This window comes from Callospermophilus lateralis, chromosome 14 (genome assembly GCF_048772815.1).
Source record: "Callospermophilus lateralis isolate mCalLat2 chromosome 14, mCalLat2.hap1, whole genome shotgun sequence".
Classification (NCBI taxonomy): Eukaryota; Metazoa; Chordata; class Mammalia; order Rodentia; family Sciuridae; genus Callospermophilus; species Callospermophilus lateralis.
The window spans coordinates 98,450,688-98,476,924 of NC_135318.1; the positions used below are offsets into that span (position 1 = coordinate 98,450,688).

At 42.3% G+C, this 26,237-nt stretch overlaps 1 protein-coding gene across 1 annotated transcript in view; it reads right to left on the minus strand.

Moving 5' to 3' along the window:
- The window catches only part of Lonrf2 (LON peptidase N-terminal domain and ring finger 2), a 37,815-nt gene extending 15,401 nt beyond the window's left edge, over positions 1–22,414 (minus strand). The window contains exons 1-7 of the mRNA XM_076833631.2: positions 21,745–22,414; positions 12,192–12,310; positions 4,486–4,608; positions 1,924–2,076; positions 858–1,059; positions 399–498; positions 10–124 (exon numbers count right to left, since the gene is read on the minus strand). Of these exons, the coding sequence (XP_076689746.1) occupies positions 10–124; positions 399–498; positions 858–1,059; positions 1,924–2,076; positions 4,486–4,608; positions 12,192–12,310; positions 21,745–22,414 (1,482 nt within the window). The remainder of the gene's footprint in view (positions 1–9; positions 125–398; positions 499–857; positions 1,060–1,923; positions 2,077–4,485; positions 4,609–12,191; positions 12,311–21,744) is intronic.
- Between the last annotated feature and the right edge of the window lie 3,823 nt (positions 22,415–26,237).

Sequence of the window (26,237 nt, forward strand, 5' to 3'; positions counted from 1 at the left end):
TGTACCTACTTCGGAAAGCTTGTCCTTGCACAGCGGACAGTGTGGGGCGTGGTCAAGGCAGCGCTCCAGGCATTTGAGGCAGAACATATGTCCACAGGGCGTGGTGACGGGCTCAAAGAGCAACCTGGAAGGGAACACGGGGGTTTTCAGCAGAACCGGCCCAAAGAGACACTCCAACCGTCTGCTTTAGAAGGGAGCCCCGCGCAGTTCCTTTAGTGTTCTATAGGGGTCATATATGCCCATTTCCATCTTCTGCACTGAGTTTTTAGGAAAACAGATCAATCAATCGTGAGTTTAGTAAAAATCATTTCCTTAGTAAAACAGCCTATTGCATTTTGGTGTAAGGCTCTGGGAGGCTGAACTGTTCAGAGGACGACATAGATCCTGCACCATCCTACCTCATGCAAAGGGCACACTCAAAGTCAGTTACATCAATCGGGAGCTCTGGACCTTCTCCTGTCTTAGAGTTCACATTCTTTTCAGATGAGGCATCTGCATCTGAAAAATTTAAAAAACGGTTTCATTAAAACCCTAAATAGCTGAACAACAGCATCCTCTGGGAGTATCTCCTCTGGACACGATGTATGACACCAATGTAACCAGCCATGCCAGGCAGGAATTCGGCTGTCTAGTTAGTAGACAGCAATCATTTATCTGCACTGTAAGCATGAACACATGTTAAAATCATACCTAAGTTTTCTGGCTCTTTTGGACCACAAAGGCCTTGCCATCTAAAATGTACTACACCTCAGAGCAGATGATCATTTCATTATTAATTTTACCAGTGTAGAATTAATCAAACACTAATGTCCTGCCACTTTGGATTATATAACATGATGAGAACACAGCCTACCGACCTTTCTTAGGAATTTTTCCAGGGGCACTGAGTTCACGAGCATCCTCCGTATCATCCGGATGCTGTCTCTTTGAGCCGGTGCTGGGTTTCTCTGGCAGTAAGCTTTCTAATGTTTTCTTGTCCTCTTCAAAGTGTAGACCCAGTATGAAATACAAGACCGAAGAGTTGGCATTTCGAAACACGTCAGTTTTCTCAGATGCATTCTGGTTAAATAGGAAAAAAAAAGAACCCTAAATATTCACGATATCATAGCACAGAAGGAATAAATCATGCAGGAATCTGTCTTAGAACCCCTTGGAAAGCGAGGGTTGAGACTATCCCTTCAAAATCAGTTTCATTTATCAACTAATAAGAGGATCTTTGCCCTTTTATGGTAAAATACAGGATAGTTTCTTTGAGGCACAATGAATGAACACCACTCTTCGTTTACATGTATATAACATATACACATAAGATAAATAAATCATATATCACATACTCAAATCATCCCTCTGCTTTCTTTGCTCTAAGCCAAAATAACCCCAGACTCAGGTCTCCTGGCGTGTGGGCTGTTTGAAGCTTTTGCAGAGTTTCTTTCGTTCAATCTTCAATCGCTTTCATTATTTTTGTTGACATTTAAAAGTGTCAGGGCTGGGGTTATGGCTCAGCGGTAGAGCGCTCGCCTCACACGTGTGAGGTCCTGGGTTCGATCCTCAGCACCACATATAAATAAATAGTTATTGGGTTCAAATACAAAAATAAATATTTAAAAAAAATAAATAAAAATAAAAGTGTCAACTCTTGGGTTGAAGAGCCACGCTGCTTTCGTGAAACTTTTTTTTTTTTTTTTTTTTCGATACCAGGGGTGCTTAACCACTCAGCCGCATCCCCAGCCCTTTTAACATTTTATTTGAGATAGGGTCTCACTGAGTTGCTCGGGGCCTCACTAAATTGCTGAGGCCGGCTTTGAACTTGCCATCCTCCTGCCTCAGCCTCCCATGAAACACTTCTAACCAGTGTGACGCCGCGACGTCCAAACACCCTGTGCAATGTCTAATCAGGGGATCTGATGGACATGAGCTTCCTACCTCAGGGCTCCCTGAGTTGCCACCTTCTGCGGACTGTGGCGGTAGCGGCTTGTTTTTCCGGCCACGACACTGAGCCTTTGCTCTGCTTTGGATGCAAGCCTTGGTGTGCTGACGGACGTTTTCTGAAGGTGGAAAAAACACCTCACACACTGCCTATAAAATTGCCAAGGAGAGAGAGAAGCACTGTAAAATACTTCTAGAAACGTATGTGACACGTTTTAAAGATTCAGAGGAACAGCGCAGCCAAACAGGCCTAGAATGTTGAAAAGAAATCGTTACCTTATTCCTTGTCAGCCTTTTAAAATTCAAACGTTTTCGAAATCACCATGTTTTGAGCATTTCAGCTTCTAAGCCCTTTCCATTCCAGCCTTACAAATGATAAAATATGAGATCGTAACTTCCTTTTGTCTGGTCCTTACATACCCTACTACAAAAAAACTCCCCTGAAACTCTCACAGATGAGAGAAAAATGCAGTAGAGAGGCTTCCGAGGGGGTCCCTCGTTAATCGAAGCTGTGACCAGCTGTGGACTGAGACATAAATAGAAGACAGCTCTATGTAGGAGAGAACCACTAGAGCCAGCCGGGAAAGCAGAGGAGGCTCAGGAGCCAGGGGCTATCGCTGGGGAAGGAGAGGGCAGGGGCTGCCGGTTAGGCATTCTGAGTGACACCTGGTGGTTCTGCCAAACCCTGTGATCTCAGCTGAATCCAACGCCTCAGGGAAGAAAGACAAGTGAATGCAACCTAAACAAAGCCCCCTCCCAAAGTTCTCCATGTTATAAGGCGCGTGCACCAGAACCCACGACTCCTGTTATGGTCCAGATCTGAAATGTCCCTCAAACACTCCTGTGTTGAAAGTCCAGTCCCCAACGCAGCAGGGTGCAGGTGGGGCTTTTAGGCAAATAAATGGCAGAGTAATTGCCAATGGATGAACCCACTGGTAGCTGAACAGACTCCTGGGTGTTAACTGTAGGCAGATGGGGTGTGGCTACAGGAAGTAGGTCACTGGGGACATGGCCTTGGGGATTACAGCTGACCCCGGCGCTTTTCTGTCTCTCTCTGTTTCCTGGATTCCAGAGCCGAGCAACTTTCTTCCGTGATTTGCTGCCCATACCTAGGCCCAGAGCAATGGAGTCCGTGGAACATGGGCGGAGACCTCTGGAACCATAAACCAAAATAGGCTTCTGCTCCTCTAAGTTGTCTTTGTCAGATATTCAGGTCCCAGTGACAAAAAGCTAACGCAGCCTCTTAGCAGAGAGCAACCGCATCCTCAGCAAGGCCGTCGGGTCCTACCTGGCCCTGAGCGGCTTCAGCAGACCAGCCAGGGGTGTGAATGTATTTCACAGGCATCGATGGGCTAAGGCTCTTTTGACATCCCCCACCATGGTGTGCCCACAGGGAAAACCCCCATGTCTGAAAAAGCAACGGGCAGACCAGGGTCCGAAGACCGAGTTCTGGCTCTGGGAGCTCTGTGAACGCGCTTCATCTCACTGCGCTCAGGCTGCCACCTCTGCCATGCGTGTGTAAGGATCAGCAGGGAGAAGACAAGCTTCAAGCTTCTGATGACATCTGTAGGTGGGAGACAGCTGGCAGCGGTAGCTGAAATAGCCAACTCAAGATTCAACATCATTCTGACAAGTTAGAAACGACGGTCAGAACCCAGCAAGTGAGAACTGAACAGGATGAACAAACACCACTCGACTGCCCTTGGAAAAACGGATAAAACAGATATGCCTCACCACCTGTCCCTGTCCTGTGTGCATGCTCAAATCTGGAGAACGTCAGAACCCATTCAGGAGGAAACCCTCGTGACCTTGTCCTAAGAGTAAAGGAGGTTTGGTTCAAAGAATGATTTAGGGCAAAGAAAATAGCTACTCTCAAGTATCTAAAGTGGTCTGAGCTGTTGAAGGATTTATTTTTATGTTGCTCCAGAAAACAAAACCAGAACTGCTGGGTAGAAACTACAGGGTAAATACATGGTTGATATTCCCAGGAGTGTTAAAATAGAGATAGGCTGATATGGAACAAAAACTCTCAGGCCCTGGAGGTGCTAAGTAAAGGCCAGGGCACCAGTGTGCAGGCTGGCAATAGCGTGGATTCCTACCTGAAGTGTGCTCAGAGACGAGCAGAAGAGCACGTGCTCCTGCATCATGCTGGCGAGGCAGAGCTAGAAATGACAGGCCAACCTCTGGAGCTCAACTGGTCCATTTTACACATCTCAGGATGTCTTTATAGGACTCCTGCGCAAGTTGTGGTACTTGAAATGGGAAATTCTAGGAAACAGCACTTTGCCTCCCCGGCTCCAAACGGTCACCTAGCCTCGTCTCCCGTGGGTCATCGTTGCAACACCACCCAAGCACACTGTACATCGTCCCAATAAATGGAACATCTAATTAGAAGCTGCCAGATGCAGGAGCCTCATCATTATTACTATGTTTCTAATCACATCATCCAGAACATTTGGAATTACACTTCCGGTTTATTTCAAATGCAAGGGTTACCCAGCATGGACCCAAGGCTGTAGACAGGACTTCCCAGAGAAACTCACTTATCAGAACTCATACCTTCTGTGCCTCTTTCTTCATTGTGCTACAATCAGGATTTAAAGCCAGGCAGTAGAGATATTCCTTCAACACTTCCTCACTTCTTCCCAGTGCACAAAGAGCCTGAGCTTTTATGTGGTGCCCCTGCATGTACCAAGAGACAGAACAGACATATACAACACAGCCAGCATGAGTATACACATTTGAATACAGACAGCTCTGAAAAAAATTGCTAGAATGATTTGTTTCAATTTCATAAACGCTCCTTGGAAATCTGGCAAACTGCGATGTCTCGTAAATACAATTTACAATCAGAATACAAGAATCACCATATTTGGAATCTGCTGCTTACAGCAGTTCTAATGGACATGCTTTGAGAGAACTGGCCTCTGTTAGTTTTTTTTATTAATTTTATTTTTCATTAATGTAATATTGCTACTGAGCTGGTGAGAGCTTCTTCCTCCTCAACTTTGTTGCTGGAAGGAGCCTGGTCTACACGGCTGACATCTACTGAGGAGGATTCTGGGGCCAGAAGCCCCAAGAGCAGGATGTCAGGGCCCTTATTCAGGGACTTCGGGCAGCCAGGCTTTCTCCCCCCGTGGTCTGTCTAGATTCTCTGGGTGAGAAGGCCCTGTAATGTGTGTGCCGCTACTGCCCCGCGTGACGGGGTGATCAGACACCGAGGCGAACCTCCATGCTCACTCCCATCCTCAAGGCCTAGCTCCTCTCCAGCTCCTCCCAGGCCGTGAGCTCAGCTTCCGGCTGAACTGGCATGTCCTCGGCTCTTTCATACCTTCATCCATGTTTGAAAAAGAAATCTGTTGAATTCCCTTATTCCATAAATATTCCCCATTCTCTCTGTTTATGAGCTTACTCTTGTTTATACTTCCTGTCACACTTTCACGAGGGACGATTTATAGACAGTAAACCCCACCAATCTTAAATGCTCAATGTGACGAGTCTGGATAAGTGTGTGTGGTTGTATAACCATTAGCACTCACATTTCCATCACCCCCAGCATTCTCTCCTGCCATCTGCAGTCGGTCCCCTCCCCTGAGCAGACCTGCCAGCCACTGACCTGTCACTCTAGTTTTGAGTTTTTGAGTATTTCACATGAATGGAACCACAATGCTGTCTTTCGTGTGCCTTTGGTGACTTGCTGTGGCCCTTCTAAGACCAACTGTGTTGCTATGTAGATCCACCTATCATTTTTTCTGTCCAGCTAAGCAGTATTCCACTGTATGGATGTATCATGATTTGTTTATTTGCATGTTGATAGATATTTGGTTTATTTTTGTAGTCTTTGGCTAATATGAATTAAGCTGCTATGAACATTTGCATGTCTTTGTGTTCGTTTTTTTTTTTTTTTTTACTCTCTTGGGAAAATATCTGTAAGATTGATAGGTCTCACAGGAAGAGTATGCTTAACTTAAAAAAAAAAAAAAAAAAAAATCTGTCCAGTGGCTCAGGAGGCTGAGGCAAAAGGATTGCAGGTTCAAAGCCAGTCTCAGCAACTTAGTGAGACCCTAAGCGACTGAGCAAGACTTTGTCTCAAAATCAAAAATATAAAAAAGGGCTGGGATGTGGCTCAGTTGTTAAGCACCCCTGGGTTAAATTCCTGGTATCAAAAACAAACAAATCTGGGGCTGGGATTGTGGCTTAGCCGTAGAGCACTCGCCTCGAATGGGCAGGGCTCGGGTTCGATCCTCAGCACCACATAAAATAAAGGCACTGTGTTGTGTCCATCTACACCTAAAAAATAAATATTAAAAAAAATATATCTTCTAAACCTTTCGAAACCAACTGGATCATTTTGTATTCCCACTAGTGATGTGTAAGAATTTGGTCGGTGGACTTCCTTGGCCACGTTTAGTGTGGTCAGTCTTGTTAACTTAAGCCTGTCTAGTGGGTCTACAGTAGTATGTCACTGAGGTTCTAATTTGCATTTCTCTGATGACTAATAATGCAGGGCATTTTTTCACGTATTTATTTCATATTCATACGTCTTTTTTGGTAAAGTATCTGCTTAAATACCTTGCCCATTATTTAAAATTGGGTTGTCTGAATTATTACTAAATTGGTAAAATTTCTTTGTATTTACTAAGACCAACTCCTTTATTAAATAAATGACTCGCATATATTTCTGTCTATTCTTTGTTTGCCCTTTCACTTTTCTAATAGTATCTTTCGAAAGGCCAAGAGTTTTAAAATTTGATTACCAATTTACCATTGGGGCTTTTTTCTTTTTTTTAGTGATCTGTTTTTTCTGAGTCCTATTTATTGATTTCTGTTCTTACATTTATTTCCTTCCTCTTCTCCTACTTTCTTAACGTGGAAGCTTAGATCACTGCTTTGAGAACTTTCTTCTTTAAGAAGCACTAATATTATAAACTTCCCCCTAAGAATGGCTTTAGCTGCATTTCAGAAATTCAAAGTTATCATCATTTGTGTTTAATTGTCTACTCCTTTCCCTTTTATTTCTGTTTGGTCCCACAGATTCAGAAGTAAGTTGAAGATGTTTAAGGATCTCCTAGATGTTTTATTTTTGAAATAAAATAAAACAATAAAATTGCTCTTTAATTCTGATTTCAGAGAGCATTCTCTTTAAGATTTCAAAGATTTGAAATTTATTAATACTTTTTTTTTTACTAGCACTGGGATTCCATAAGCATTTAGAGGCACATGCAGACTGCAACTGAGTGTAATGTTCTACAAACGTCAATTAGGTTAAGAGGGTAGATAACGCCATTCAGATTTTATCTACATTAACTAAAATTTTGATTTAGTGAGGATATCAATACTGGCCAAAGTATATTAAATTCACTTAACTCTGATTGTGTACTTAGCTAAGATTTAAAATTTTCTGATGCCCTGTTATTTCATGTGTGTGTGTACATCTATAATTGTTGTATTGATCCTCTTATTGTAAAGTTTCTCTAAAATATTACTTTACATCTCTAGTAGTACCCTTTGTTACTTATACAGTTATCTCATCTTTGTACTTTTTGTGTTTGCATGATATATTTTTGGAGCCTTTTAAATCTATTTGTGTCTTTGCATTTAAGATGAATTTCTGGTAGAAGGTAGCCTGACTTTTTTTTTTCTTTCTACTTTGAATCTGCTTTTCCAGTGTCAAATGGTTTCCATGGTTTCAAATGAGATGTCAACCATCAGTCTGGTTATTTCTCTTATGCCATTATTCTCATTTCATGTCAATTTTCTCTTGATGCTTCCAAGACTTTCTTTTAGTATTTGCCTTACAGCACAGCAGCTTGACTATCACTCGAGTTTATCTTGCTTGGAGTTCATGCTTATCTTGCCGGGTCGGAAATTAACAATTCTCACTAAATCTGGAAAGTTTTCAGTCATTATTTCTTTGAATTTTTTCCTTGCCATTGCCTCTCTTTTCCCCTGGGAGTTCCAGGTGTACATGAACTACACACTTGACACTGACCCACAAGCTTCTGAGATTCTTTCAGTTCTTCTTTACTCTTTTCCCCCCTTTTCGGTTCTTTGGACTGGGAAATTTCCATGTATTTACCCTCATTTTCATTGATACTGTTGCCATGTATGATGTGCTCTTGAGCCTGTCCAGCAATTTTGAATTTCAGAATCCCATAATTTTCATCTTTAGAATTTCCTTTTTTTTTTTTAATGGTTCAATTTCCCCACTGAAATTGCTGTTTTATAAAAATATATTTTCCTTCTACTCTTTCGATATAATTTCATTTGACTCTTTGATCTCATTTATACACAATAAACATCCCTACCAAAAATTTTTAAATTGAAAATGCTCCAATAAAATGCTGACAAAGTTTTTCAGCACTGATATGATGCCACAGGTAGAAAATTCCACACCATGCAACTTTGCTTTGTGTATAGAGTCATTTAAAATCATATATAAAATTACCTTCACGCTGTATCCATAAGGAGTATATAAAACTAATTTTGAGTTTACACTTGGGTCCCATTCTCAAGACACCTCATTATGTATATGATAATACTCTAAAATTGGAAGATATCCAAAATCGGAAACAATTCTGGTCCCAAGCATTTTGGATAAGGGATACTCAATCTGTAAAAGCTGTTTCTAGGTAAATACAATACCTGGGCCCCCTTAATTTTTATTGACTTTTATCTTAAGTCAATACTTTCCTGTTTCTTTTTGTGTCAAGTATTTTTTAGTTGAAACAGGACATTGTACCTATGTTGTATCAACAACTTCTACACTTTGTCATGTTCTGAGTGTTACTGGGTCGTCACATCAAAGGGCGATTAACTTTTCTGGATTCCCCCACAAACTCTGTGTCCCCACGGTGTGGCTTTTCTCTCTCTGCTCTGTTCTTCTGACTTTCCCCTGCTCCTTTTTAAGCCTTGCAGTTCGTTCCTCCCCTATGTCTAGGAAATCTGGCAATCAACCAGGATTTGGCCAGAGTTGGAACTTAGCCATTCTGAGATTTTTTTTTTCTCTTCTTGTAGGAGTTTCCCTAATTTCTAGCTATTCTGGCAGATTTGAGTTCTTTACTGACATTTCAGTCTTTGTCTTGCCTGAGCTGTGTGCTACTCCTCATTTAAGACACTCACTGAACACAAGAAGGGGACCCTGTCACTCTGGCTTTTTGGCTGTGCCCTCTGCACCTCTCACATGCATGCGCAATTTAGCTGTGAGTCAGATTTACATTTTGAATTCATCTCACTTGCACAGTTGTTTTGCTAAGAAAATCTCTCCCTTTCCACTTCCTTTCCCCCTGTTCCACCAGGCATATCCAGATGAAGAACTGATCCTGAAGTCCCCAGAACTCTGATAGTTTTAGGTGGTAATGTTCAGAGCTTGTCCACTATCTAGCTGCAGCTACCGCCAAAAAGCCAAAAAGCCATGAAATCACGATTCTTATCCCTTCCATACTCAAAAGTCTTTGAGACTCAATTCTCCTGCTGTTTGGATACTTTACAATATTCTTTTTTTTTTTTTCCAGTCCAGTTTTTATATATTTTCTCTCTTCTGTGTTCACACGACCTCTTCATTTTTTTGTGGTTACCAGAAGTAGGTAAATCATCCTTTCCCTCTACTGTCATTTTACGTGGGTCCCTTGGGTGGGGGGACAATAATGGATGCATGTCTAAGGCCGCCTCTTCATCCTTATCCCTGCACCAAAATGTCTAAGACACTAGTGGCAACTGACGGCCAGCAAGAGTCTGTTTTCAGGTTCCTATCCACCTGTCTTCTTTCTCCACTGTCTGAATACCATGACTGTGCTGACGGTGATCCATTCTGCTTCCAGCATCAACCGTGCCTAACGCCCCGTAACTGTCCATTCATTACATCACTAGTCTGAGCTCTCTGGGAGAACAGCCATTTCAAAAGCCATGACAAGTACCTTGAACAACAGGTCCTGGACTTCATCCCTAGGCTCTCCGGGAGTCTAAGTCTTACATAATTTTTAAGTTTTTTTTTTTTTTTTAGTTATGAATGGACACAATATCTTTATTTATTTTTATGTAGTGCTGAGGATCAAAGCCGGTGCCTCACAAGTGCGAGGCAAGTGCTCTGCCACTGAGCCACAACCCCAGCCCCTCCCTGTAAGTTTTTTTTTAAGGAAAGGTATAAAATTATGAATCCATGTTGTTGAGGCCCCTCTGAGACCATATACAAGTAAGTGGCCTGACTCAAGTATCAGAAGTTTCTAAAGCTGCTCCTTCTACTTATCAAAGGTTCTTTGAGAATAATCCTCTTATATACACAAGGCACTTCACAGGGAAATGTTCATACACACACACACATCACCTCAATCAATATGCACATTCCTGATACCATGTGTCAATAAATGCTTATTAAGTGAATGAATGAGTTTTTCAATAATTCTAGGTAAGGTTTAATTTAAGGTCTTATAGCCTTTTTGCCTGGTAAAATCAAACTGACTGTGTACCTATTATCTATTTCTGCAAGTGGGCCAATGTTTTCTGGCTCAGGCTTATCCAGTTGCTCCAAAAAGCCTTGAATCGTTACCCATGAATATCAGCCATGACTGGCTGTGTGGAAGGGTTTTACTTGAATGAACACCCTCCTGTAACATTTCCCCCAGCTGGAAGTAGGAAGGTGGTTCTAAAAGTGTTTCCATCTCATCTTAATCATGGTTGGTCAACTTATTCTTCCCCTCAATCCACTTCCTTCCTGTTGGCTTCTCGATTACCACCACTTCAACTAACCTTCCAATATCACTCCCGTAATCTTCAGTTATAACAACACACTTTGGAACAAATTTCTATCATTTGTTGTTTTAAAATGATTTGTTAGGATACGTTTTCTTGCTGAAGCTGTTATCCACCATGCATTGATGAAGAACTGAGGTCTACAGATTTGCAATAAACCCTGAAGATCTGGCCACAGTCTCAAACATTAAATATTCATCGGCTGCCTCCCTTAAAGTTTCACTTAGCCATGAAACTTTGCAGTAACTAACTCTCTCTCTCGGAGGAGACACACTGCCAAGTTTTTAGCTCAAAGAACAATACTGTGGGGGAAAACCACCTTCAGAGGTCCATAAGGTCTATTGTCAGGAATCCTCAGAATTCATAATTAAGATTCGGTCATTACTTACAGAAATCGCCTCAGAAAAATAGTAGTGGAAAGAGACAGACTAGGGAGATATTAGTCAAAGAATATAAAATTTCAGCTAGGAGACTGTTTAAAAGAGATTTAGTATAACACAGTAACTATAATTATTAACATGTTTCACCCTTGAAAATTCCTGAGAAAACAGATTTTAGGTATTCTCACTACAAAAAATAATGTCGGGTAATGCATGCATTAATTTTGCCTGAGCTAGCCATTTTACAATGTATTTTTCAGAAGAACATGTTATGCCATGAGTATATACAACTTTCATCTGTTAAAATAAATTTAAAAATAGTAGGTCAAGTGAAGGAATAAGAGAAAAAGCATCAGAAATAAGAGTGGAAAATGTTCTTAGGAAAGCAAGCAAGCAACAAAATAAGTTTCTAAGCTTAATCCAATGAACATTTGCTCTCATCCTTGGGCTCATCCCGAAGCCCAACTTTACTCTCAATTTAATCTAAAACATTTTGTTTTAAAGGACTTTAGCAAACAGGAAAGGAAGAAGAGAGGAGAGGTAGGTAAGACGGATGGATGGACAGACACAACTTGTCTCCTAACTGGGGCTAATATCTGTTTCATGTTTCTAAAGCAAAGATGACTTAAAAAGTAATAGATCAGAAGAATAAATAGTTTTAATTATCAGTTCACAAATAGAGTATGTTATAGGTGTTAATTTCATCACAAGTTCTTTTAAACTTTAAATTTTCTCACAGGGGTTCAAATTTCAAAGATCCATGAAAAAAAGACAAAGACTAAAATTAGTCCAGAAAGCACACAAAATGTTATGTCTTTCTCTAACACCATTGATACGCTCACACGTATATTAGGGACTGTAATTTTAAATATTTTTATTATTTGGCTTCTTAAATTTAAGTACAATTTAAGCTATCACTATTCGATTAGCAAAGTTCATTTTGTGTCATTAAAGGAAGAAATCTCATGCCTTTCCATCAAAAAACACAAAGACCAAAATTAGTCCAAAAAGCACACAAAACGTTAGTTCTTTCACTAACACCACTGATATGCTCACACGTATATGAGGGACTGCAATTTTAAATAGTTCTTCTTCATTCACAATTCCTCATCTCCAAAGCCAACCAAGATAAATCACCTTAGTCAAGAGGGGTTCCTTCTGACAAACTACCCCAGAATCCTGCAGGGCCTGCTCATAGTTCCTCATGGTTAAATGTAAATCCGCTCGCAGCAGCAATAATGAGGTATCATCAGGAGCTGGAAGACAGGAGGAATACAAATGAGTGAAAAGGATTGAAAACAAATAATCCTTCGGTCATCAAAAATGTTAAATTACAAAAGCAGCATTAAGACAAAATAAGAATAAGTCCTCTCTCCGGTCCTATTTAGAATTTAATGGTTTGATGAGTGTTAATTTACAGAACTTCTCTCAGGGAAACAGTAACGTCAAAACACACCCCCCCCCAAAAAAAAAAAAAAAAAAAAAAAACCCAACCCAGACTAATGATAAGTATTCCTGCACACACGCTACATCATCTCCAGTAAGAGACCCAAAGACTAGCGAATCATATATATATATGTATTTTTGGTATAGGGGATTGAACTCAGGGGCACTCAACCACTGAGCCACATCCCCAGCCCTATTTTGTATTTTATTTAGAGACAAGGTCTCACAGAGTTGCTGAGGCTGCTTTGAACTCATGATCCTCCTGCCTCAGCCTCCTGAGCCGCTGGGATGACAGGCGTGCACTGCTGCTGTAGCCTGAGCATCCCTATCCCACATCCAACATGCTTTGAAATCTCAAACGTTCTGAGCGCTGACATGATACTCAAGAGTTTTGTATTTTGCAGTATTTCAGGTTTCAGATTTCTGGATTAGGGATGCTCAAGCAGTAAAGTCCATGCATATATTCCCAAATCCAAATCTGAAACCCTCTGGACCCAAGCATTTTGGATAAGAGCTACTCAACCTATAATAATTAGGCATTTTATTTTTTTAACTATATATTTTTTAGATGTAGTTGGACACAAGACCTTTACTTTATTTATTTATTTATTTATATGTGGTCCCGAGGATCGAACCCAGGGCCCCGCACATGCTAGGTGAGCACTCCACCGCTGAGCCACAATCCCAGGCCACAATTAGGTATTTTAAATGGAGATTTATTTAAAATAACTTTCCTTGAAGGACACAAGAAAATTCCTGCTTATGGAATAAGAAAGGTAAGACCTAATTTGTTTTCTTTCATAATTTGAATGGATGCTAATTTACCCACATAACTGTACCTATGACCAGACTTCCTAAATTTGTTCTCTTGAGAAAGGAGGGGCTGGGGACATAGTTCAGTTGGTACAGTGCTTGCCTTGCCTGCACAAGGCCCTGGGTTCGAATCCCAGCACTACAAAGAAAGGAGAAAGGAGAACAAAAGCTTTCCTTCTCTGGATTCCGCACGTAGAAGATGCCTGGGTAATCACTCACACGCGACCCCAGACACATGCCCAGCTGCACAGAAGCCCAGAGTGAACGGCGACACAGAAAGCAAGAGTGACTCCCTGAAGTGACGTGGAGTGAGAGCCAGTACTGACAGGGCCCAAGCACGAAAGCAGAATGGTCACAGCTGCCCCCATGCCGCTGGCCTTGGCTCACTGCACAGTCCACTCAGGATCACTGTGACAGGGCCACACCTGTGCCTGTCAGTTGATCAGTGGATATTCCAGTCACCTAAAATGTGTTCTCACCTCTCTACCTAACACACATCCTCAGCGTGCTCCAAATCCTTGACCTTGACCTTTTATCACACTTCCCACTTGGATCTCCCCAACTGCTAGTGTGCATTCTTTCAGCTTATGTAGGTAAGCGAGCACATGTGTGTAAAAAATCTTGTGCAAGAGGATGGCCCACCAAGCCACAGTGAGCAAGAAATATTAATAAATGTGTTATCGCCATGTGTGTGCAATATGGAGAAGGTGTGGCAAGAAAAAAAGGGAGACGGGGAAGGGACCGGCAGGAGTCAGATAATAAAATGTAAATTATTTTTTAAAAAAACACATTTCTTGATATAGCCAACTGGCTGGAGCAGGAGTCAGCAACTTTTTTTTTTTTTCCTGTAAAAGGCCAGATGATCAACATTTGAGGCTGTAGGTCAGGAGAAAACTGGAGGATATTATGCAGGTACTTGTTTAACAAAAGAGAAAACAAATTTTTCAGAGTTAATTGATGAAATTCAGAATCTAATAATATTTTTTGGTAACGTAGGTCTCCTAATGAGAAGAACAGTATCCCTTGTGGAGGAATAACATATTACTCAATTAAGGTTCATAGTTTGTATTACCCATCATCAAAAGCAAGTGAAAATGTTCACCTGCTAATTATAATTCATGATGAGATTTTATGTGTTTCGGCTTTGAAGATGCACAAAGGAACCACGAAATACACAAACATATGATTATAAATTGAACATTTCTATTGTCTGGAAGGCATTATAAAATTCTGTAAGATTCTTCTCAGGATTTTTGTCACAGTAGCATGTCATTACTCACTAAAGATAATAACATCATTTCCAACCAAAAGATTAGGTAAAAGTTCCCCAACTGTAATTAAAGGAATTTGATATATAATTCTTCTTTGGAGATTTTTGGAAATGTTAAAAAAAAAAAAATGCTCCTGTAACTGTAGTTTGATCTTGGGAAACGTGCTGGGGATCTGTGCAGAGAGCTAAAGTCTCTCACTAGCTCTAACATCTGCCAACGGATTCTCCTGCATTCTAACTAGGTGGGTCATATGCAAATGATAAACTTTGATTATATTCTATTTTAATATGTACAATCCTTATTTTATTTTACTCTCACGTTGCAATAATAGTGATAATGAACCCCACCCCACCCCCCTTCTTTCTCTGTCTCTCTCTGCGATGCTGGGGATCAAACCCAGGGTCTTGTGCATTTTTCTCACTGATTTTAAAAAATAACATGTCTAATTTGTGTGTGTGTGTGTGTGTGTGTGTGTGTGTGTGTGTGTAGGGGAGGTACTAAGGATTGAACTCAGAAATGTTTTACGACTAAGCTGCACCCCCAAACCTTTTTACTTTTTATGTTGAGACAGGGTCTTGTTAATTTGCTGAGGCTGGCCTCAAATTTGGCAATCCTCATGCCTCAGACTCCCAAGTAGCTGGGATTACAGGCATGTACCACCTTGCTCTTCTTTTTTGATGTTTACCATAAGCTTCTGAGAGAGGATACTGGTCAAGCTAGGTAAGTAGCTAGGCCCACAGCTTTAAGCCTGAGCTATTCCTAGTTTTCTAGAAGGGTTTTCTAACAAGAGGCTGTGAATTCTACAGATGGTCTTTCAGCATCTGATACATGTGTATAGCATTATTTCCTTTGATCTGTTGTAGTGAATTACAATGAAAGGTTTGTCTAATACTGAATTATCCTTATAATTTCTAAAACACACTGCCAGACTTGAATACTAAGAAATTTGGTTTAGGATTTCAGCATCTATGCATGTATGTACTGCTAGGCTATAAATTTTTCCTGTCTAGTATCAAGATTATACCAACCTCATCAAATGAGATGGAATTCTTCCTATATTTTTCTAGGATCTTAAATAAAGTTGCCAATCAACTTTTGAAAGACTGTGAGGGCTAGCTGGGCCTCTGTGCCCTTTTAGCGGGAGAAAATCCCTGGGTAACGTTTCAGTGTGTTTTAGGTTATTGGTCCATGTCAGCTTTTTACTTCTTCCTGAATCAATTTTGATCATTTACATTTATGTCTTTCTATCATTTTAAGATCTGTTATAAACTTTTGTACCTGCAATTACTCTGCCTTCCGTTCCTGATGCTATCTGTGTTCCGCTTCCTTCGTCACCACATGTGCCATACATTGGTCTCTTACTGGTCTTTGGCATGAGCCAGTTTCTGACTGGTTAACGAATTCCATTTTTTGTCTCATGATTTTCTTAATCATTCCTCTGTTTGTTTGAGCTTTGTGTTTGCTTAGTCTTAATGAAACATCCTGAGTTAAAAACACCTTTCAATTAGGTAAGTCAGCTTTCTGTCACTGTGATAAAACATCTGAGAAAACCAGGGTAAGTGGAAAGATTTATTTTGCTCACAGCTTGAAAGGGTTTCGGTCATGGTCGGCCAGCTCCATAGCTTCGGGCCTCAGGCAAGGCCAAACATCATGGCAGAAGGTGGGGGGTAGAGCAAAGCTGCTGACTTCATGGCAGCAGGAGGCACAGACAGAGAGAAGGGGCTGGGGACAAGAGACATCTCTCTGGGGCGTATCCACCCACAACCTACTTCCCCCAACTGGGCCTCATCTCCTACAGATTCCAACATCTTCCAATAAAGCCATCAAATTATGGATCTATCAGTGGATTGATCCACCGATGAGGTTAGAACTCTCAGGATCCAATCACGGTAAGCTCCACCTCTGAATGCTGTGGCCCTGGGGACCATGTCTTCAACTCATGAGCCTTTGGAGGACATTCTAGTTCTCATGACAATTTACATTATTTTATTTTCATCATTCTTTTTTAAGGAATACAGTTAAGTCTTCTATCCTCACATTCAAAGGCTCCTTTTCCTGAAGCCCAATGTTCATCATATGCACTTCCCACAGAGTCACCAAACAAATCCAGCTATTTTCTTTGTTGACTTTGGTGACTCATCCATGAAGCCATGAATGAGTCTCTTAGAACATGTGAAATAAGTGCATATACGCTTTCTCCCATCCAAGTGAGAACAAGGCCTGACTCTGCTTAGCTTCCAAGACCCGGTGAGATCAGGCACATTCGGGTGGTAGAGCTGTAGACCAGCTACACGTTTCCTAAGTCTTAAGCTTCAAACTGAGGGGTTTTATTCAGGAACCACTCAAAAATAAGTAGAAGAGGGAAAGCAATTTAAAATTCTTCATGTGGAGAAAGTACACAGCAGAAAAAAATGTACCTCTGTACTTGCCAAAGAATCGTGGCAAAATTTCAGAAGGCTCACCCATTAACCCCTCTATGGGACCTCCGAGACGCTCTGTGAGAGGAGTCTGCATCTGGAGTTCAGAGTTGACCCAAAGCGGTCCCCCTCCAGCTGCAACCAGCGCCACTGTGGTACCCGGAGCTGGGGTCCCTGCTACAAACCGTCAAATGTGTGTGCAAGTGGTGAGGAATGAACAGTAGGATGTCATTTAAGAAGAGTTTGATGAAATGACTCCTAAAGCAATAAAGATGGGTAGAGCTCCCCGGAAACAGAAAGAATGGATGGCAACACTCCTCAGAAGCTACTTATTCAAGCTGATACGGGGCTTACTAAGTCAAGCCCTAGCATTTCCCTGAGCATTTCATGTAGTGCAGCGCTGGTGGAAATAAAACCCTTCAACGTAATTTCTTCAGAGGAAGGCATACTGATTTCGCCTGGAAAAATATGTCCAGCTGGATCAAAAAATTCAGACTGACTTTTTTTTTTTCTTTCACTATTTAAAAAACGCTATTCCATTATCTTCTGGTTTCAATAATCTTGGAGGAAAGTCAGCTATAAATCTTACAATGGCTTGAAGGAAATGTGCTGGCTTTTCTAACAGCTTTTAAGTTTCTCTTTGATTTTCGGTAACTTGGCTATAATAGATGTATTTGGTTTTTGTTTTGGGGTCTGTGTGTGTGTGTGTGTGTGTGTGTGTATACAAGTGCATACTTGTGTTTATTCTGCTGGACTGATGGAGCTTCTTGACTCACTGACATTAAGTTTTTCATCAGTATTGGAAAATTCCCAGCCATTTTTTTCTTCAAGTATTTCCATTGCGCTCGCGCTCGCTCTCTCTCTCTCTCTCTCTCTCTCTCTCTCTCTCCCCCCCATTATATTTCTATTTTATTATTTTTCTGTTATGATTCAGTCTAGAATTTTCTATCATCTTGTTTCTGAGTTTTCTTATGCCAACTTCTGACGTGTGCAGATCTTTTTAACTCGTATAAGTAAGTCCCACCCTCAGATGTTGTACTGTGCAGTTCTAGAATACCCATATGATCTTTTGTATAGCCAATTAGGTATTAAATTATCCTTTCATACCTTTATTTATCTGTTCTCTTTAACACATGTATTTGTTATTCTGAATTCCATTTATGACTTATTGGCTCACAAGTAGTCACACGGCTCCAAATAACCTCAGGTGGTGAAGCCAGAATTAGACAGGCAGTCAGTAGAGACAGGTAAATCCAGTCAGATCAGATCAAGGAGGCCAATTTTGAGTGAGTCTGGGAAGTTGGAGACTGTCCCCTGAGGGATTGAGATGTTAATTCCTTCAGAGCCCTTCCTCCACCCTTATCAAGAACCTGCCCCTGCTCCTACCTGTTGCCAAGGTAACCTGTCTCAGGAATTGCCCCTCCCTACAGGGTGCTATAAGGTAGTTAATGTGTCCTTGGCTGCTCCATCCTGCCCTTCTCCTTCAGCCCACCTGTTTCCCACCTTTGGGCCGCCCCACTGAGCATTCCTGGGCCTAGTCACATAGGCAGGAAGGAGAAAGATAAGGGGGGAAAGGCAGGAGAACACAGGAAGCCTAGGAATATAAAAAGGGCAGAACACCTCGCTTCTGGGGATACCATGATGCCAGCTATGGTCCCCTTCTCCCTCGTGGAAGAAATCTATATTACTCTTTTAAATAAACCCTGCTTTGTGTGCTGGCCTCGGCCTGCTTCTCTAATGCTCAAACTTCAACATGTGGGGAAGCAGAGCTCGTCATCCATAACCAGCGGCACCAGTGGGCCAGGACACTCAACCCTACGTTGTCTGGGGAAGGTGCGAAGAGCTCCTTGGAGAACAAAATAAATGATACATTTGGTCACGTCATGTAGTGTGTCAAAGCCTAGGTCTATTCACAGGTATTCTGCTTCCAAATATCTGTGAACTTTTTTATTATATCAAAACCTCTGGGACTGGGGTCGTGGCTCAGCGGCAGAGCGCTCACCTAGCACGTGTGAGGCCCTGGGTTCCATCCTCAGCACCACATAAGAATAAATGAAGATACTGTGTCCAGCTGAAAAATAAATATTAAAAAAAAAACTCTATTTGAGGCTAATTTATCATTAATTGTAGTATTTTTCTGTGATTTTGTTTTTGTAGTGCTGAGGATGAAAAACGTAGCTTCATGTATGCTAAACAGGCACTCCACCACTGAGCCACAGCCCCTCCACTTTTCCACACAATTTTAAACTTCAAAAGCTTTTTTTTTTCTTTTTTAATCTTTGGAAAACTAATACTGAATATACTCAATAATTAAGCTGTCATAGGAACTGACTAAAATAGTGTAAAACTTTAAATTGTGGTCCAATATATACATGGAAAAGCTTTAAAACATGAGTATATAGTTCCATGAGCACACCTGTGAATCCATTCCCTGGGTCAAGAAACAGAACACACCTCTTCCCACTGGCAGGTCCCTCTCATGATGGCTTTCACTCATTTTTTTAAGGGACAGGTAATTGAGGATTGAACTCAGGAGCAAGTGACCACTGAGCCACATCCCCAGCCCTATTTTGTATTTTATTTAGAGACAGGGTCGCACTGAGTTGCTTAGCACCTCACTTTTGCTGAGGCTGGCTTTGAACTCACGATCCTCCTGCCTCCGCCTCCCAAGACACTGGGATTACAGGCGTGTGCCATTGGGCCTGGCTTCAGTCAATCTTTCTTTTGATCCATCAGAGATAACCACTGTCCTTACTTCCAATACCCTCTAGTAATTTTGCCTGTTTGGACTTACAGGTAAATAGAATCACACAGTAAAAACACTTTTGAGTCTAGTTTCTTTCACTTAACATTATGTTTGTGAGATTCGTCCACACTGTAGTTTGTAACAGTAGCTGGTTTTTCTTTCTGCACAGTATTCCGTGAAGACATAATATATTTAACCGTTCTGACCTCATTGGACATTTGGTTTATTTACACATTAGGAGTATTTTTAACAATGATATGCACTGTTTTACATTCGTGTATAGTTTTTTGGTGCATATATTCATGCACCCCTTTGAAACTGTTTGGTCAAAGGTCTTATTTAACATTTGTAGATACTAAACAATTTTCCAGGGGTATAATCTGTAGTCTCACCAGCACCGCAGGAGAGTTCTCATTTTTCCACCTGTTCTCCAACTTTTAAATCCAGATAAAGTGCTGGAAGTGAAAATTTAGGGACTGAATTGAGGAGTACAGTGAATAAAACATATATAATCTTTATTTTATATAGAAGACACATAAATAATATTTTTGATATACAGTTAAAATAAATTTCAGTTGTTTTTATTACCCTTATAGCACGGCAACCAGAAATTTTTAAATTATTTGTGTGGCTTATACTATAGTCTATTGATGACGCTGCTCTACACCATAAATGCATAAATAAGATAGCTGAAAACTTGAAAATATACAATCTGGTAAAGTGTGGACATACTGGTTACAGAAATTAGACAGAATATTTGTTATGTAAGACAAGTTAACCCATTTAGTTCCATGTTTTCAATTCTTCCAATATTTTAATGAAATTGACACAGATGTATTAAAATAGGTTGAAAAATTATAATCTGGAGCTTATATATCTGACATGTATATATATTTATATATAATATATGTGTATATTTTCAAATGCTCTAATTATTCGCCTATTTTCTCAAAAGGCTAAAACATTTATTTCAAATACATGTTACATTTGTTGCTCAATTTTTTAAAATAGGTGTTCCACATCTGGAATGATAGGACTTAACAGGTTAACTGCTCTATTCTTGCAGAGAATCCCCCAATTTTTTTCTAAATCAGAACTTGTTCTACAAGATGACTGAACTTCACCTTGTAGTATGTCTTCTAAAAGAGTAAACCTTAACCCCCGGTTTAAAATAAAAGCCATACTCACACACAGATTCTTCCAGTAACAAAAGATTAGCCACATCCCCATAGCTAATGATTTAAATGATTTGCAACCCTTTTATAAAACCAGAAAGTGAACCTCCACACACAGCCCAACACAACTGCCCACAGAGCAAGCATACTCATTCAAAGTCAAATACAAATATGGTCTTCCTTTAAATTATGTATTGGTAACAGGTGGTGGTTGGGAGGGGCAAGACCAGGATGCTGGTCACAGACCAGATAAATGAATGGATGAAGGATTAAGAACCTCCACCCTCAGTATTATCTGAAGCTAAGTACCTCAGAACCACATCTATTGCCTTTGACCCAGAAAGGAGGGTAGAGCCAGAGGCACAGGAGATACTGAAGTAGGAGGGGTTCCTTCCGGGATACACCAGCAGACACCCCAAAGCAAATCCTGCCCCAGCACAAGGCACTGGGCTCTGGGTCTCCAGTGGACCAATTACTGGCATTTTCCTGCAGGAGGACAAAACACGTTGTCATCCTCCCCCTGGTCAACAGCTGAGAAGGGGCTGAAAGGCAGAATTACAAGGCCCTACCCAGCCGCCCAGGGAGGCCTGGGAAAACGTCCCCAGGTCCTGGACAAGGCACTGCCAGTGGGGCGCTTCTGAGAGTGGCCACCCCGGCTGCAGGGTGTGGCCGCTAACACCCAGCTACCTTTAGAAAGCAAAGCGCTCCTCCCAACCCTGAACAAAGCTCTCCAAAACCCTGGACCACAGGCCACTTCCCGCGCTGTCGCTCGGCGCCCGACAGGTGTGCGAACCGGAGGGCCCGCCCCCGCGGCTGACTCACCCAGATCCAGGGCCTGGTCGCACCTGAGCAGGGCGGCCTCGGGCTGCTGCTGGCGCTGCAGGGTCCGCGCCTGGCTCGCCAGCTTGCGCAGCAGGCACTCGGAGGGGAAGCACTTCTCCAGCACGCAGCTCAGCACCACGTTGACGCGCCGCGCCTGCGGCCGCGCGGCCCCACACTCCACGCAGCGCTTGCAGACCGTGAGCCCGCACGGCAGGGTCACCGGCTTGTGCAGCAACCTTCGGCAGCGCGGGCAGCCGAGCAGGTCGCGGGGCGCGATGGGCGCCGAGGACGGCGGTCCCTCGCCTGGCGCCTCGGTCGCGCGGCCCGGGGGAGACTGCCGCCACTCGCGCTGGCCCAGGGCGCGCGCTAGGCCACCCGCCAGCTCCCCCAGCTCCTCAGGCCGCATCGCCCCGAGCCTCGCGGCTCCGCGGAACGCGCCCAGGGCCTCGGGGAGGCGGCCGGCGCGGGCCAGCGCGTTGCCCAGCCGCAGGCACAGGCCGCGGTCCGGCTGCGCCAGGCCGGCCAGCATGGAGCGGAAGAGCTCGGCTGCCATCTCGTACTCTCCCGCGCGGAAGGCCTTGTCGCCCTTCTCTAACTGCTGGGCGAAGGGCTCCCCGCAGTCGCAGCGGGGACACTTGGGGGGCGGCGGCGGCACCGGCTCGGGGCTCATAGCCGCGGGTCTTCGGTGACGCGGACCCAGAGGGAAGACTCGGAGCAGGAAGGATGCTCGGCTGCCCGGCGCAGGGCGGCAGGAGCGCGGCCGCCGTCTTCGCCACCAGCCAGTCGCGTCTGGGGGCGGCGCGCGAGGAGCCCAGGCGACCACGCGCGGGGGCGGGCGCGAGGCTGGGCCGAGGGGCCAGCGCGGCGTGGGCGGCCGGACCGCGCGGGGCCGGGACCCCGCAGGGTGGAGGCGGGACGGGCGCTGCGAGCGCGGCCGAAGCCTCTGCCCACGCGAGCGCCCCCCGCGTCCCCCCGCCTGACGTCAGCCAGGTCACTGTGGGAACCTCGCTCCGCGTCAGCTGCTCCTCCCGAGCCTCTCCCTGCTCGCCCCGGGGCGGCCCCGCGCGTATGCGCGCGCCCCCGCTTCCCGCCGTGGAGCCGCTGGGCGCGCGCCGGGCAGGTACGCGCCGGGGGCTTCCAGCTCGGGCGCAGAGCCCGCCCGCCCGCCTGTCCCCGAGGGAGGCCTGGCCGCCAGGCAACCTGTGGCTCTGCTCGAGAGAGGGCGGAAGAAGTGACCAGGACTGGGAACGCTGTGATTCCCTTACCTGGGGAGCCCAGGGGGGGCTCCCGGAACGCCACTCTGCATTTCATCAGAGACGTGCCAGAACTCGGATTTTAATGTAGGGTAGGAGAAAATACCGAACTAGGTCTGGGGAGGACAAGGGACTTGAGAAACTCACAATCATATGGTGCCCTTGATTAGGAAGCAGAAAGAGTATTTAAAAATGTCTCCTGCAACGGAGTCCCGCGGTCGGAATTGCAGGGGGGAAGGAGTGGAAGGCTGCGTTGATGTACAAACAACGATTAAATTAAAGTCTTTCTGTGCTTATTAACCAGCTTTTAGAATTGATCATATATAGCCCGCACTTCTCTACCTATTGCCCCCCCCATCCGTTTTATTCTATATTTTGGAATGCAGTAAAATACATCACCGTACTCAGAAACCATAGCCCTTCATTATTTCAAGAAGAAATTTATTTTAAATTCGTGATGCTTTTTCTAAATATAAGACTGCTGGCTAAAGGAAATATGGATGACCCTGATCACATTTAGGGAGAGAGGAAATGCCTCCATAAGCAAGGAGAGAACATTTAGACTAATTTCTAAAAAGGAAAAAGAGCTTTGGCCAACACTCTGGTCCTATAGTGAAGCCACAAAGTACAGAGCAAATGTCCTCCCTTTTCCCTAAAGGATTCTCTTCCTCCTGCTGTCTATTTAGTTTCACTGATAAGTCGTAGCCAAAGTAGATTTTTGGTCTGTTTCTCATTGGTGAATTATTCCACTTCCTTCTTCAATCTCTCTGGCTTTTTTCCTGCAGTCTGTGTAACAATTCACTTGTATTTGAAAGTTGTTAACCCAAATTCACAACCAAACTACCAAGAAAGGGTGGGGCCTTCAGAGGAGTTAAACTTGCTACCAAAAAAAAAAAAGTATACCAAAGATGATTAGACCTATAATCTTAGAACCTATTTTTCTTATTTTAGACAATTTTTTTTAAAGAAACTAGAGATGGAAGCTTGCTGGAGTTATGGGTATTAAGAGCAAGAAGTTTTTGAAGCAAAAATATTAATGTGAGATTTATAACATTAGTGTAATGTGTTACAAAATAGCATAAAGACCAAAAGAGGAGAAATGCAAGAATATGGTCATGGTTCTAATACTGTGTGTGAAGAGGTATAATATCACCCTAAGAAAGATTGTGTGAAGCTAAAGATATATACTCTAAACCCTAAAGCAACCACTGAGGAACACAAATCAGCTTCACTCAAAATCCCACCATGGGGATAAGATGAAATTATTCAAAAGAAAACAATCCAAAAGGAGGCAAAAGAGATAGATAATACTAATAGAAAACCAATAGCAAAATGTGAGATTTAAATCCAATGTTATCAATTAATGCTAAAATAATAGTCTAAATGCCATAGTTAAAAGGCAAAATTTTGCAAATTACATTTAAGAAACATGGTGGCCACCAAAACAAAAAAGAAAGAAAAGAAAAAGAAAAACATTTTAAATATGATGAACACATGAGTTAAAGGTAAAAGGCAGCTGTGACCAAAATAAAGCTGGAGTGATTACCTTGAGTTCTGATGATGTAGATTTCATAGCCCAGAATATTGTCAGGGGAAAATATTTATAGAGAGAAAATTCATGGATTCAGAGAACATAATACTGCTAAATATGTGCGCACCTAATAACAGGGCTTCAAAATATTGAAGCAAAAACGGGTAGGAGTGTAAGATAGAATAGATAAGTTCACCCTGATGGTTAGGGATCTCAGTACCCCTTCTCCCCACAACCAGTATACAAGCAAAGGGGAAAGTAAGGATATAGAAGATTCAAACAATGCTACCTACCCACTCAACCTGATTGACAGAGAGCACCTCACCCAACAGCAGCAGAGTGTAATTCTTTTCAAGTGTCCATGGACCATGGTCCAATACAGAACATATTTGAGCCATAAAAATTTAAAAGCATTCAGAGTCAAGCTATAGTAAGTATGTACCTTCCCATGGTTAATTGAAAATAGGAATTAGTAAAAATTAATATACCATAGAAAAATATATAGGAAATCCTCAAATATTTGGAAACTAACATATCTCCAAGTAGTCCCTGGAACACAGCCTATTTCTGTATAATATCACTAAATTGAAATTAAAATGATATCATTACAATATATAGTATGCAAAACAACTTGAGAAAAACATGAAAATAGATATGTAAGACTTGAACACTTAAAACCTATAAAATACAACTAAGAGAAATAGAAGAAGATAAGTAAATGGAGAAAGATACTGTTCAAAGATCAGAAGACTCATTATTAGGATGTCAATGCTCCTTAAATTGATCTATAGTTTCAACTGTACTTTAATTAAAATCTCAGCATGCCTTTTCATATATAGGCAAAAGCTGATCGTAAAATTCATGTGAAGATGACCTAAAATACCCAAAACAACTTTGAAAAAAGAACAAAGAAGAGCCTTCATGTCTCATTAATCAAATCTACAGTAATCATGGTAGTGTGGTTGCGATATCAATGAACAGGTGGAACTATGTGATAAGGATGTATTCCAAAAACAGACTCACACACAATCATGGGCTCCTGGTTTTCAGCAAACACTGTTCAGGGGGTAAAAGACAGTCTTTTCAACAAATGATGCCAGAATTATTGACTATCCATACGCAAAGAAGAAGAACAGGAAGATAAGAACAAGAATTACCCTTACTTTGACCTATACTCAGCAAACAAAATTTAACTCAAAAAGGATGACTGACCTAAGTGTAAACCATTGCACTTATAAGCTAGGGAAATAGGAGAGAATTTTTGTTACCTTGGTTCTTAGATATGATGGCAAAGCAGGATATAAAAAAGGGGAATTAAAAAAAAAAAGCAAGGGAGCCCCTTACATTGGGAACCTGTCTGACACTCACAGTGGATCGTCAGTGTTTGTGCAAAGTTGGCCTGATGTTCACTAGTTGGAAACTAGTTAATAACTAGTTAATATTATTCTTTTGGACATAAAGAACGTCACAGATCACCAACATCAAAGTCACTCTGAAAATGTGATAAAGTAAGATAAAAATGGAGTCACGGTGCAACCCCCAAACCTCAAACATCCTTCCTTCAGAAATGAGTGACTGCTGTCTCCATACCAATTACAGCTCCCTCAAAGCTCTGGTTTACATTCCTTATAAACCAGAACGGTGGAGACACCTAGTCACAGAATTTCACTTGCTTTCTGACAGCACCCAATCAAAGTGAATTCCTAATT